Source organism: Phodopus roborovskii, unplaced genomic scaffold, assembly GCF_943737965.1.
Source record: "Phodopus roborovskii unplaced genomic scaffold, PHOROB, whole genome shotgun sequence".
NCBI classification, from domain to species: Eukaryota; Metazoa; Chordata; class Mammalia; order Rodentia; family Cricetidae; genus Phodopus; species Phodopus roborovskii.
The window spans coordinates 3,207,846-3,221,312 of record NW_026125264.1 but is presented as its reverse complement, the minus strand read 5'-3'; the positions used below and the strand labels follow the sequence as shown (position 1 = coordinate 3,221,312).

The following is a 13,467-nucleotide window of genomic DNA, read 5'->3' as shown; positions in this document are numbered from 1 at the left end:
GGATGCGGCCCTCTGCTCTCTTGATCTTACATGTAGACTATCTTCCTCCCTTCTCTGAATCTTCCTTGTCTCCTAGTCCTGTCTATCTTGCTTTCCTATTGGCCAACAGCACTTTATTCATTAACCAATACAAGAAATATATTTACAGAATGACATCTCCCATCATATGTGTGTGGTGAATGCACACATGTATTGGATAAAAATCACTCAAAATGTTAATCTCACTGGGAATAGAAGTGCATGCCTTTAATCTCTAATCTCAGCACTTGGGAATCAGAGGCAGACAGAATTCTGTAAAATGGAGGCCAGCCTGCTCTACATAGTAAGTTCCAGGAAAAACCAGAGCTACATTGTTTCTAACAGACAAACAAACAAAAATTTCATCTCTTGGTCTTTGAGTTTCATGACTAGTGTTCTGTCAGTGGGACAAGCTGAAGTAGGGCTTCATGCTGGGGGCAAGTGCAAAGACTTAAGGGCCACGGAACTTCTGGAGTTCTGATTATCATTCTTAGTTTTCTGACGGCTTAAAAAAATTACCGGCTACAGAAACTATTCCTTATGCTAGCCCGTGTGTAGACCCAGCTCGCTGAAGGGCAAGATCGTCTCAGAAGTCACTGACTACCCCCACAGAGTCATCTCAGCATCTTCTGTGCATGCAACCTAGGGACCGGACATGGCAACCAGAGCCTTCATCAGGTCCAGACTTGGTTTTTGGGTTGTTTTGGGCAAACTTCTCTGAAAATTTTATCACAACTCACAAGTGACCAGGCATGGTGACTCTCGACTGTATTCCTAACTCTCTGGAGGAGAAGGCAAGAAGATCAGGCCAGCCTGAGCTGTGTAGCAAGATCTTGTCACAGACAGACAGACAGACACAGATGTTTCTGTTTCATCTGTGATGATTCTGGCAGCCGTTAATGTTTATTTCCCATGTCTAATTCATCTGGTTATAAAAACAGTGTTTTTTTTTTTTTTTCTGTTTGCCTGCCTGCCTGCCTGTCTATGAGACAGGTGTAAAAATGCACCACTACCATCTGGCTCCATACAAGGACCTAAAAAAAAATAAAAATTTTTAATTAAAAAAATTTATGTGTGGGGCTGGAAAGATGGCTCAGTGATTAAGGGCACTGGCTGGCTTCAATTCCTGCACCCACAGGGTAGCTCATGTCTAGCTACAGTTCCTAGGGAATTCGATGCTTTCTTTTGGCCTCCATGGGTACCAGGCACATACGTGGTACACAGATATACATGCAGGCAAAAAAAAAATACACATAATAAAATAAAAAATGTTTAAAAATTCACAATAAAGTTATGTGTATGAATATTTGCCTGCATGTACGTGTGTGCACTATGTGTGTGTCTGGTGCCTGAGGAAGCCAGAAGAGGGCAATGGATCTCCTGGAGTTACAGATGGTTGGTAGCTATCATGTGGGTGCTGGGATTTGAACCTGGGTCCTATGCAAGAGTAACAAGTGCTCTTAACCAATGAGCCATCTCTCCAGCCTCTAGGACCTTTTCATTTTAAAGACTCTATCCCACATTGTTTTGTTCATTTTTCCATTTATAGATACTTAGGCTGATTCTATATCTTGACAACTGTGACTAATGCATGTGGTTTGTATTTTTTAAATTAAATATTTTGTTTGTTTTTAAGACAGCGTTTTTCTGTGTTTTCCTGGCTGTCCTGGAACTCACTCTTATAGACCAGGCTGGCCTCAAACTCACAGAGATCCACCTACGTCCACCTCCCAAGTGCTGGGATTAAAGGTGTGCGACACCATCACCCAGCTGGTTTTTATTTTTATTGAGGCTACATTTCCCCATCTCTGCTAAGTAAACCCTCCTTGAGTTGATTCTTTAGTTCTTTGAAGGCTTATTTTTTAACTGTGTATGTGTATGCACGTGTGTATATTATATGTACATTTGTGTATGCATGTATGTGTGTCCGCATGTTTGTGTGTGCATGTGTGTGAGTGTGTGAGTGTGTGTGTGTGTGTGTATGTGTGTACACTCCCATACATGAGTACAGGTGCCAAAGGAAACTGGAAGATGGCATTGTATTCCTTGGAGCTGTAGTCACAGGCAGTTGTAAGACGTCCAATGTGATTACTGAGAACCAAACCGAAGAGCAAGTGCTCTTAACTGTTGAGTCATCTCTCTACCTCCTCCTTTGTTCTTTTGATGTGACCCCGGATGCTTTTCTCAAGTGTACAGTTTACCATCTTCACCTCTACAGATTACCATCTTCATCTCTACAGTTTACCATCTTCATCTCTACAGTTTACCATCTTCATCTCTACAGATTTCCATCTTAACCTCTACAGTTTACCATCTTCATCTCTACAGTTTACCATCTTCCCCTCTACAGTTTACCATCTTCATCTCTACAGATTTCCATCTTCATCTCTACAGTTTACCATCTTCACCTCTACAGTTTACCATCTTCATCTCTACAGTTTACCATCTTCACCTCTACAGTTTACCATCTTCATCTCTACAGATTTCCATCTTCACCTCTACAGTTTACCATCTTCACCTCTACAGTTTACCATCTTCACCTCTACAGATTACCATCTTCATCTCACCTCATTTCGTTTCTAGTTTTTTTTTTATTTTAATTTTTTGAGACAGGGTTTCTCTGTGTAGCTTTGTAGACCAGGCTGACCTCAAACTCACAGAGATCCACCTGCCTCTGCCTTCCCAGTGCCGAGATTAAAGGTGTACACCAACCACTTGGTTGTTTCTGTTATTTTTTTTTTTTTTGAAAGTGGGTCCTATTATGTACCTCATGCTGTTCTCAAATTCACAGTCCTCCTTCCCCAGCCTCTTGAGTGCTAGCATTATAAATGTGCATGACTATGTTTGGCTAATTTGGGTTCTTTAATTCTTAGGAGCTGTTTTTTAAATTTCAACATATATGTATGCATATACATATATACATGTATGTATGTGTTCGGTTTTATTTTAGATTGTTTATATGTGTTTATGTCTGGGGGTGAAGTGTGAGCATGTATGTGTGGGTGCCTGAGGAGCTCAGAGGTATCAAATCCTTTGGAGCTGGAGTTACGGGCAGCTGTGAGCCTGACACGGATGCTGGGAAGTGAACCTGGGCCTTCTACAAGAGAAGTGTGCACTCTTAACCACTGGGCCATCTCTCTAGCCCCTGCTTTTTACATTAGGTACAAATATTGAAGTGGTCCTTAAATGAATGTTCAGATTTGAGCAACACAGGAGTGGCCTCAGTTCACCCCTTTCCCCCATCTACCCATAGACATCCATTTGAAAATTCCTGTCCCTGAAAGCAGGTGTCTCTCATGGCTTCTCCTCCCTACTGCTCGATTCTCGGTAATGGGAGAGTCTGGGTTACTCAAGGTCACTGAAGATAGGAATAGGAGAAGCCAAAGCCAGAGGCAAGAACATCACGCCCGAGGGATGGGGACACGCCAACGGGCAGAGGCAGTGGGGCAGATGGGACGGAGCCACCGAGTTACAGCCTAAAGCACCCATTTTAATTGAATTCCAAGTGAGATTAACCAAGAGCTTCCGAGCTAAGGTGCGTCAGTTTGGACAGAATAGTTAGCCATGCTGCCACACACTGCTGAGCCCTTGGAGTAGGGCTTAACCACATCTTTGCAGTGCTGGGATTAAACCCAGGCTTTCACACACTTGGCAGGTGCTTCACCTTTGAGTTGCGCCCCAGCTCTGACATGGGTATCTGGGTGATCTCCTCATTTAAGTGAGGGTTGTTTTAGCTAAAAGCACTCCATGCTACTCTCTGCTGACTGTATGACATGACAGTTTATGATATTTTCCTAGGAGCCATGTCTGTAACTCTGTAGACTGTAGGCTTATTTAGCAGCTGCATTTTGTTAAGGATGTCCACCAGGATGTCTGTTAGTAGCTGGTTAGTGGTGCACTCTAGGGAGTCAGTCTTTTACTTTTCATTTTTCCTTTTCTTAAGAAGCATACCCTGTGTTGTTATCGGGGTTGGACATGGCAGCTGCCATCTTGAGGCAGAGCAGTTGTGACATGCATGCGATTTTCCCAAGTTTGGTTTATTGAAGTTCTCAGAGTGAGCAAGGAGGTTCCCTATGGTTCTGAGGCTCCTCCCCTCCCCAGAGAGACCATGTGTCATTGTGTCAGAGGCAAATGGTTGTCTAAGGTCGCACTTTCCTTTGATGTAGCTACCTGTGAGCTGACTATGCTCCTGTAAACGGCTCCATAGAAACATGACTGTTTCACCTTTGGTCTGATGATGCCTTCCCTATCTGGAGTGAGTAGACATTTCTTTACTCAAGAGCCAATCAATGCCCTGCTGAAATGGGGAGAGCCCTGCTGACTCCCCCCTTTCCATTGTCTAACACAAGAAACTCAGCAGGTAACAGCACTGAGCTTATGACCTACAAAATTTGTTCATTTATTTAATTAATATATATATATATATAACATTGTGTATATATAGCACATATGTACACATATATGTATAACACAGTGTGTGTGTGTGTGTGTGTGTGTACACGTGCACGCATGTGCATATGTGCAGATGCCAACAGAGGCCGGAAGAGGTCACTCATCCCCTGGAACCAGAGGACTATGTTCTGAGCTGCCTGACATGGGTGCTGAAAACAAAATTCAGGTCCTCGAGAAGAACAGGAAGCACTTGTGTGTGTGTGTGTGTGTGTGTGTGTGTGTGTGTGTGTGTGTGTGTGTGCGCGCTTTAGATGGTTTTCAATTGCTATTTCAATTCCATTGTTTGTTACCATCCCAGTTACACCATTTATATCTTCTTGGTTTAATTTTGGTGGGTTACATGTGTTACATGCATTTCTTTCAGATTTTCTAATTTAGTAGACTATAGATTTTCAAAGTATGCCCCTGTGGTAGTTTGAGTGTAATTGGTCCCCATAGACTCATAGTGAGTGGCACTATTAGGAGGCGTGGCTTTGTTGAAGGAGGTATGGCCTTGTTGGAGGAACTGTATCACGTTGGGGGCGGGCTTTGAAGTTTTCTATGCTCAGGATACTGCCCAGTGTCTCAGTCCACTTCCTACTGCCTGCAAGATGTAGGACTGAAAGCTACTCTAGTACCATGTCTGCCTGCAGGCTGCCATGCTTCCCATCATGCTGATAATTGACTGAGTCTCTGAAACTGAAAGCCACCACCCCAATTAAATGTTTTCCTTGTAAGAGATGCCCTGGTTATGGTGTCTCTTCACAACAATAAAAACCATACTGAAACAACTCCCAAACAATTCCCTATCTCACCAGCTGTCTGAATGTTAAAATCACTCAGTAATTGTGCTGAGACCAATTTGTGCCCTTCCATTTTAAATGAGGGGCTCACCCAGATACCCATGTCAGGGCTGGGGTACAACTCAGAGGTGAAGCACCTGCCAAGCGTGTGAAAGCCTGGGTTTAATCCTAGCACTGCAAAGATGTGGTTAAGCCCTACTCAGAGTGCTTAGCAGTGTGTGGCATGGCTAACTATTCTGTCCAAACTGACTCACCCTAGCTTGGAAACTCCTGCTTCATTCTGGCTAATCTCACTTGGAATTCAGTTAAGATGGGTGCTTTAGGCTACACAAAGAAACACTATCTTCAAAAACAAACAGATAAAAAACCCACTCCAAAAAATAAACCAAAAAAAAAAAACAGAGAGAGAGAGACAGAGAGACAGAGAGAGAGAGAGAGAGAGGGAAGAGAAGGCTGGGAAGACTTAGGGTGGCATGAAAGATATGATAAACATATACTATATATAATTCTCAAAGAATAAACAAACAAAAAAAGTCTAATTTTTTTTTCCTTTCAGACCCTGGGCCTCTGAGGGGTGCTGCATCTACTAACCTTCCTCAAGCTCCAGTCTTGAACAAACCTGTCTCCTCCACTTTGATAGTCAGTTTTTTGTTTTTCGGGTTTTTTTTTTCCCACTTTTTGAGACAGGGTATCTCTGTTGCTTTTGGAACCTGACCCAGAACTTACTCTGTAGACCAGGCTGGCCTCGAACTCACAGAGATCAGACTGCTTCTGCCTTCCGAGTGCTGGATTAAAGGCATGCACCACCACTGCCCACTTGACACACCTAAATCACCTCAAAAATTGTCTGGAGCAGGTTGGTCTGAGGTCCTGTCTTTGGGGAACTGTCTTGTTTATGTTAACTAACAGTGGGCGGCAACATTCCTGGTTTGGGGACCTGCACTGTGGAAGAGCAGAGCTATGGAGTGCAATAGCATGCATGCAGGCCTTCCTTTCTCACTCTCTTTGACTTGGATATGGTTGCCTTCTACAAGTTCCTGCCTTGATTTTCCCATGATTACAGACTGCGACTGGAGTTGGAAGCCCACCAGCCCCTTCCTCCTCACAGTGGTTTTTTGTTAGGTACTTTATTAAAACAACAAAATGGGATAAGAACACGTTAATCTCTGTCTTCTGACTTTGCTTTAGTTTTTGGTGGAAGCCATGGGTAGCAGAGCCTCCACCCCTGATAACAACTTCACTGAGGTTTGTATGTGCCAAACTCACCTGGTGATACCGGTGAGACACATGTGGGTGTTTCATATCAACGATATTGCAATAACACTTTTCCAAGACTGGAATTGAGGGCCATGTGGTTGTCATATGGACAGAGAAAGGCCGTGTAGTCTGAGATTGCTGAATTCTGGTGTGTGCTAAAATGTTGGCATCTCCACTAATGAAAGAACGAATTGATGGTAATGCGTGGCTAAGTGACTTGTTTTGGGCTGAACAACTGGAAAATGTCAGAGTAATTTGCATACTGGTCACACACATACTGACCAGCTTCCGTTCTGTCTGTGCTCTGGCTGCCCAGGGGTCCTTTCCTCAAGATGCATCTTAGCCTTTCCTTCCCATTGCCACTGGGAAAGTCCTTCAAATGAGAGTCCCACTGGGGGCCTGATGCTCGGTGCTTGCTGAGCTGAGGCTTACTCTCTCCTGGCATCTAAACTTAAAATCTCCATCCCTCTCTAGCACTGTCCTGTAGGGGACTCTTGCAAGAATGATAACATTACACAAACTGGAAGTGACTTAACAGTGTTTATTGTCGGTCTGTTGGCAGAACAGTGATGTGTTATTTTAATGTCTGTGGAGGTAGAGAGGAGCCTGACACCCTAGGAGAAAGACCCACTCCCCTGCTCATCTGCTTCTCTGCTGGCCATGTTTAAGGTGGTCCAGGTCTGGGCTGAGGGGCAACACTGGCAGAACCCCTGATTGGTTTCATGTGCCTCTTGGTGGAAACAGTACCGCCCAAGCCACGCCTCCCAGTCCTAGAGGTGACAAGCTTCACAGGGGAGGCTTTTGGGACAACTTCAGAGTTGATACCGAGCAAAGGGCTGGCATCTTGGATTTCGGAGAGTGCAGCTAAGGTGTGCTTCCTTCGCGTTTCTTCTCTGGAATTCTTTTCACTCCTCAGCATCTCCACGATGTCCTTGTCAGGTATGTGGGGTATTTCGTGTCGCAGGTAGCTTTTAATCAGTTCAGTCACTTTGGGGCCAATGCAGCATTTTTTGGATTTGCAGTTCTGTATCTCAATTTCGTCAGCAAAGCAGCTGTCTTTGCATTTCCCAAAGCCCATTATACATCTTTTCACGACCACAAATTCTGCATGGGGAAGAGAGAGAAACCACTGGATCAAGGTTAATTGTTAGAGATGATGTTCAGACTCTGGTGGGAGAGGGTTAGAGTGAGAGGTGGTTGTCAACCTTCGCGAACAATGTTTGATGCTAGTGGTGCCTTGGGGCAGACCTGGAAAGTCACTGTACACCGTGGAGCCCAAAGGAAATCTCTTGTTCAGTCTCCTTTACTTGAGTAACTTTAAAAATCAGAGAGTGTGGGTCTTGGTGGCCCACACCTTTACTCCCAGCGCTTGGGAGGCAGAGACAGGCAGATTTCTATGAGTCTGAGTCCAGCCTGGTTTACATAGTAAGTTCCAGGCTAGCCAGGGCTACACAGTGAAACCCTGTTTCAAATTTAAAAGCATTCAAGAATGGGCTGGGGAGATAGCTCAGTTGGTAAAGTGTCATGCAAGCATAAGGAAATGAGCTCAATACCAAGAATCTATATCCAAAGACAGGTGTGGTTGTATGCATGGGAATACAGAGGCAGACAAGTCGCTAGAGTTCACTGGCCAGCCAACCTAACCTGCTTGGTGAGCCTCAGGCCAATGGGAGACATTGTAATGAGTCAGGTTATGATGGTCCAGCCTTTAATCCCTTCCTCCCTCTCTCCCCTTCCTTCCTTCTTTCTGTTTGGTAATACAGGGCTTTGGGGCGATCACTTTCCTCCCGAGCTACATCTCCAGCCCTAAGACAGCATTACTGACTTCCAATCTTGTAACATCCACACCAGCAAAGCCTTCTGTCCCCTTCTATAATTTTACAAAATATCAATGTCAGTAAAACCTACCATACACCTAATCCACTAATCACGATTACTATTTTAACATATGCTAGCTGTGTATGTTAATGAATTCAGTGTGCGATTTCAGCACATGCATTCAATGTGTGCTGATCAAAGCAAGCCTTCCTTTGCCCAAGCTCGGGCAGTCACTGGTATATTCAGCTTCTCTATTTCTTTTAACTCCCACACGAGACAGTATGCAGTACTCTTCACTCTGTGTGGTCACAGAGAAGAAGGAAATGATGATTTGCAAGAAAGTAAGTGGAATGGAGGGGCTTATATTAAGGAAGATAAGCCAAGAAAGAATTTTAAAACAGAATTAATAGGATTTTCAGAAGTGTCTTCTTCAAAGCCCACGGCCTTTGACTTTCCTATCAATCACTAGACCTGTAGTCCCTGGGACCTGGCATTCTGTCACTTCCAGCATCTGGATACTCAGTCCATCAGCGATTTTATTTGTTACTGTAGCTTCTCTATTGTTATCTCTAGCTAAATTCCCTACTGGTCTTCGTCTTCATTTGTTGAATGTCCCATCCCAATGTCTCACTATTTTCCCTCAATTAAGACATCTTTTCTTTCTCTATTACACACCATATCAATTTTATGTAAATCAGAAGTGATTTATTTAGCATCAGATAATTTCCAAAGGTTATAGAGCCCATAACAACCTACTACAAAAGACTGTCTGTAACATCTTGCTGTTCTCCTTGAGAATCTTTAGGTAGCTAAGGATGGTTGGGGAAAGAGGGAGATTTTCTTCTATGGTGTAGCCACTGATAAGTTGTCCGTGCTCTTGTAAACAGCCCATGATCCATGCTTCTGAAAACAAACCTAATAAAACTCCTTGAGCAAAAAAAAAAAAACAAAAAAAACGCATGAAGTTAGAAAGGGGACTATTAGGAAGCAGAGAGCAGAGAGAATGGGGGTTAGTAGGAGTGGGAGGGGCAAGAGAGGGTGGAGTGGGGAGTGAATATGATAAAATACATTACATACATGTGAAGATATAATGGAATTTGATTATTACATATAATGAATATATGTTAAAACAGTTTCAAAGGCTATTTTTGTTTTGTGTTCTTTTTCTTTTTGGTTTTGTTTTTCGAGACAGGGTTTCTCTGTTTTGCTTTGGAGGCTGTCCTGGAACTCACTCTGTAGACCAGGCTGGCCTCGAACTCACAGATATCCACTTGCCTCTGCCTCCCCAGTACTGGGACTAAAGGTGTGAGCCACTGATGCCTGGCTCAAAGGCTATTTTCACATATGTATTTATTTGGTTATTCTCATACATCTTCAATTCACATTGTTCTTTCTCATAAGGGGTACAAAACAGAAATAGTTTAGGACTAGAAACAGTCACATTGATTTGTCCATTACACTCATGTCAGTTTTGAAGCTCGTCATGTGACTTACCTGTCTATATTCCCAACATAAAAACATTACAAACATCTTTGACTATTTCCTTTGTCTCATTCATTATGATTATTCCAAGCCTCCATCTTTTTCCTTCCTTTTCAAGAACATTGGCCAGGCTTTGTCCTGTCATGTGCTATCATGTGTCCCCAGATGCCCTCATGGTAGTTGGAGGGTTTCCAGGAAATCAGACACCAAGAGAATTTATAAGACTTCTGGAAAGGCTGACATGGAGACATCGACCTGCTTACTAAATCCTGAAAAGGATTTTTGAACACAGAGGCAGGGATTTCATCCTTTGCACACAGAAATCCAGGCCAACTCAACCTTTGCACTAAGAGATGGTTTTGGTTGGGGCTGTGGAGAAAGCTCAGGGGGTAAAACACTTGCTGTGTAGGCGTGAGGACTTGAGCTCTGCTCTCCGAAGTCCATGTAAAGCCAGATGCATCGGTGCAGGCCTCTGCAATCCCAGAGTTCCTACAGTGCAACAGGAAGTGGAGACAGAAGAATTCCCAGAAGCCCATGGGGCAGCTAGCTGGTGTACACAGTGACAACCAAAGACCCTGTCTCAAACAAGATGGAAGGGAAGGACTGACACCTGATGTTGTCCTCCGATCTCTTCCTTCATATGCTCTCTCTCTCACACACACACCACACTGTATTAACATCCCCCCCCCCCACACACAGATTTTTAAAATATACAGGATGATTAAGTCAGAAATAGCGCCGACATGAGCATGCTCCGGACTGAATTGCAAGCTCAGAGACATATACATACACAGAGTAGAGAGCTGCATAACATGGCAGACAGTTTCTGAATACACAAGCAATACCCCACTCTCCTTGTGATTCCTTGCCATCTCCATCAGACACAGTCTAGGGATTGGGTCAGCTCTGCAGCATCTCTTTTGGGAATGTCCTCTTTCAGCATCTCTTAGGGGTCCTGGCACCATGGGCAGCCCAGTCCTGCTTCCTCATATCAACCACTCCCAAACCCAGGAGCCTACTTTACCTGATTTCACCTGATACTGTAGCATGAGGCTGGCAACAAGAGGAAAAAGGAGCTTCATGGCTGGGCAGTAGAAAAGAAGCCTTGGATCTGGGTTGTTGTTCTTGAGCTCTGGCTTTTATTGGGCTCTTCATGGCCTTGGGCCATGAGCAGTCAAGTGCAGCTAAAACAGGTCTGTGTGTTGCTCAGAGGAGCCGAATTTCCTCTGATTTTATTTGATAAGTTTGTCAGCAAATTTCTATGTGTTGCTACTCTTTGTCTTGGGAACACAATATATCTAAGATAAGAAAGAAAGGATGCTCGTTTACTTCTTGTTCTTTTATTAAAAAGATTTTGTTTTTCTTTTTTAAACACATGAATGTGTGTCTGTGTGCAGGTATGTGTACATGAGTGCAGGGCCCTCAGAGGCCAGAAGAGGACATTGGATCCTCTGGAACTGGAGTTAAAAGTGGGTGTGAGTCTTGGGTGCTGGGAACAGATCTCCTGTTCTCTGCAACACAGAATGAGCTCTTAACCACTGAGCTGTCTCTCCAGCCCCACACTTCTTGTTATTAACACTGGAGCAGGGCAAGTGTAATTTCATTCCAGAGCCCCAGTTAATGGAAGCAGGCTAGAGAGGAGACGGACCCACAGAATAGGTACTTAAAACTGGGAGCTCTGCTTTTCAGGTCTAGGCCTGCAGATGTTTGATCTTCTGCATGCTGGGTTGAGATGAGCATCGGGACTGTACCTGAAGCTCGAGGCAGCCCCAAACATAAACGGGCAAGGACATAGTTACTTCCACAGCTAATGTGTAGGAAGACCACACATTCTCCAGGAGACGAATGTTAGATGATTGATATGATTAATATTATACATTATTCATTGTCTGAGCATGGTATAAACAGCAACAAATGCAAATTATTGACTTCATAGACTTGACTGCATCTTCCATATTTGAAAGGAGCCAGATCTGGCTATTGGCAAGACCCAATTTCCACACTTTCAATATCATAACTTAGTTACTTCTGCTTCAGAATATTCACCACAATGTTCACTTCTTCTACAAAGAGTATGCAACTAGGGCTAGAGGCATGGCTCAGCGGTTACAAATAAATACTGCTCTTCCAGAGGACCCAGGTTCAATTCCCAGCATCCACATGGCAACTCACAACTGTCTGTAACTCCAGCTCTAGGGCATCCAACAGCTTCTTCTGGCCTCTGTGGGCACCAGGCACACATGTGGTACACAGCTACATGTGGAGACAAGATACTCATACACATAAAATAAATAAATCTTAAAAACAATCACTTGATTAAATTGTTTTTTGTATTTATTTATTTTCAAGACATGGTTTCTTTATTTACCTCCAGCTCTCCAGGAACTAGCTTTGTAGACCAGGCTGGCCTCAAACTCATAGAGGTCCACCTGCCTCTGCCTCCCAAATACTAGGATTGAAAGTGTGAGCCACTGGCTTCTTAACATAAAAGCAGCAATGGCTACATAAAAGGAGCCCTCTCACTCTCCTTCCTTTCTTCCCTTCCTCCCTTCCTCGCTCCTTCCTTCTCTCCTTTCTCTTCCTTCCTTCCAGATGTGTGTGTGTGTGTGTGTGTGTGTGTGTGTGTGTGTGTGTGTGTAGATGTGTGTGCATGTGGATGGAGCCTGTAAGTGCTCTATAGGGGTTTCATACTGGCCTGGAATTCACCAAGTAGAGAGCTCCAGACATCCACCATCTCTGCCTTCCTCAAAATCATAAGTGCAGTCCACAATACTTGCTTTTTAAATTGTGGGCTCTGGGCATTACATTTGAGTCCTCATGCTTGCAAGGTAAACATTCAACCAATTGAGCTATCTCTCCATTCCCCCAAAGGGCTCTTTCTCGTCCCCATTGACCTTTGAGTGGCATGGTCAGTGAGCACCAGGTAGGGGTTACTCATGAGGTGTGCTGAAACAAGCCCCATGGAGTCAGTGTGCTCCATCCATCATCCCTCCTGGGCCTCAGACCCAGGGAAGCAGGCATCACTGATGTGTGCTTAGGAAAGAAATGACCAAGAGGCACGCACACTCTCTAGATGCACCACACAGCGACACTGCTGCAGAAGGAACGTCTCCACGGCACAGCGATTTCAACAACCATTATAGTTTATCGTCTTTTCATCGCTTGCTTTCTTCCACGATACCTGTTGATAGTAGTTGCAGGGCTGAGCAGGGGCGTCGTCGACCCTGTGATCACGTCTGTGGCATTGGCAGCGAAGACTCACAGCCTGAAGCCTGGCATCTCCTGGAAATCCACTCGCTTCAATCCTAGCTGTGATACAGGCTGTGAGCTAGAGGCTGTTCTGTCTCCATCAGCCATTTTTACACTGTGGCCCAAGAGTCCTCCTAACATGGTGGATAGAAACAGAAGGAACACTGCTGCAGAAGTCACTTCCAGTTTCTTCTACTGCACTGGTCACTGTGGTTACAAAGACCAAGGTTCAAGGAGAAGGAACATTGACGTCACTTTCCCTCCATCTTCTTTATTGTTTTTTTTTAAATAGCATTTTTATTCTTTGAAAGTTTCGTATGCTTATTATACAGTGTATATTAATCATATCCGTCCCCCACTATCTGCTCTGGCTCCCCCTAGTTTCCTCACCCCATCTCCCTCCAAACTT

General features: G+C 44.1%; 1 protein-coding gene across 1 annotated transcript; it reads right to left on the bottom strand.

The window, feature by feature from the left end:
• Positions 1–7,173: 7,173 nt before the first annotated feature.
• Defb129 (defensin beta 129) lies at positions 7,174–10,988 on the bottom strand. Its single transcript, XM_051193486.1, has 2 exons — positions 10,834–10,988; positions 7,174–7,613 (listed from the first exon to the last, which is right to left on the bottom strand). The coding sequence occupies exons 1-2, from the start codon at positions 10,889–10,891 to the stop codon at positions 7,174–7,176; spliced, it is 498 nt and encodes a 165-aa protein (XP_051049443.1). The 5' UTR covers positions 10,892–10,988.
• Positions 10,989–13,467: the final 2,479 nt, after the last annotated feature.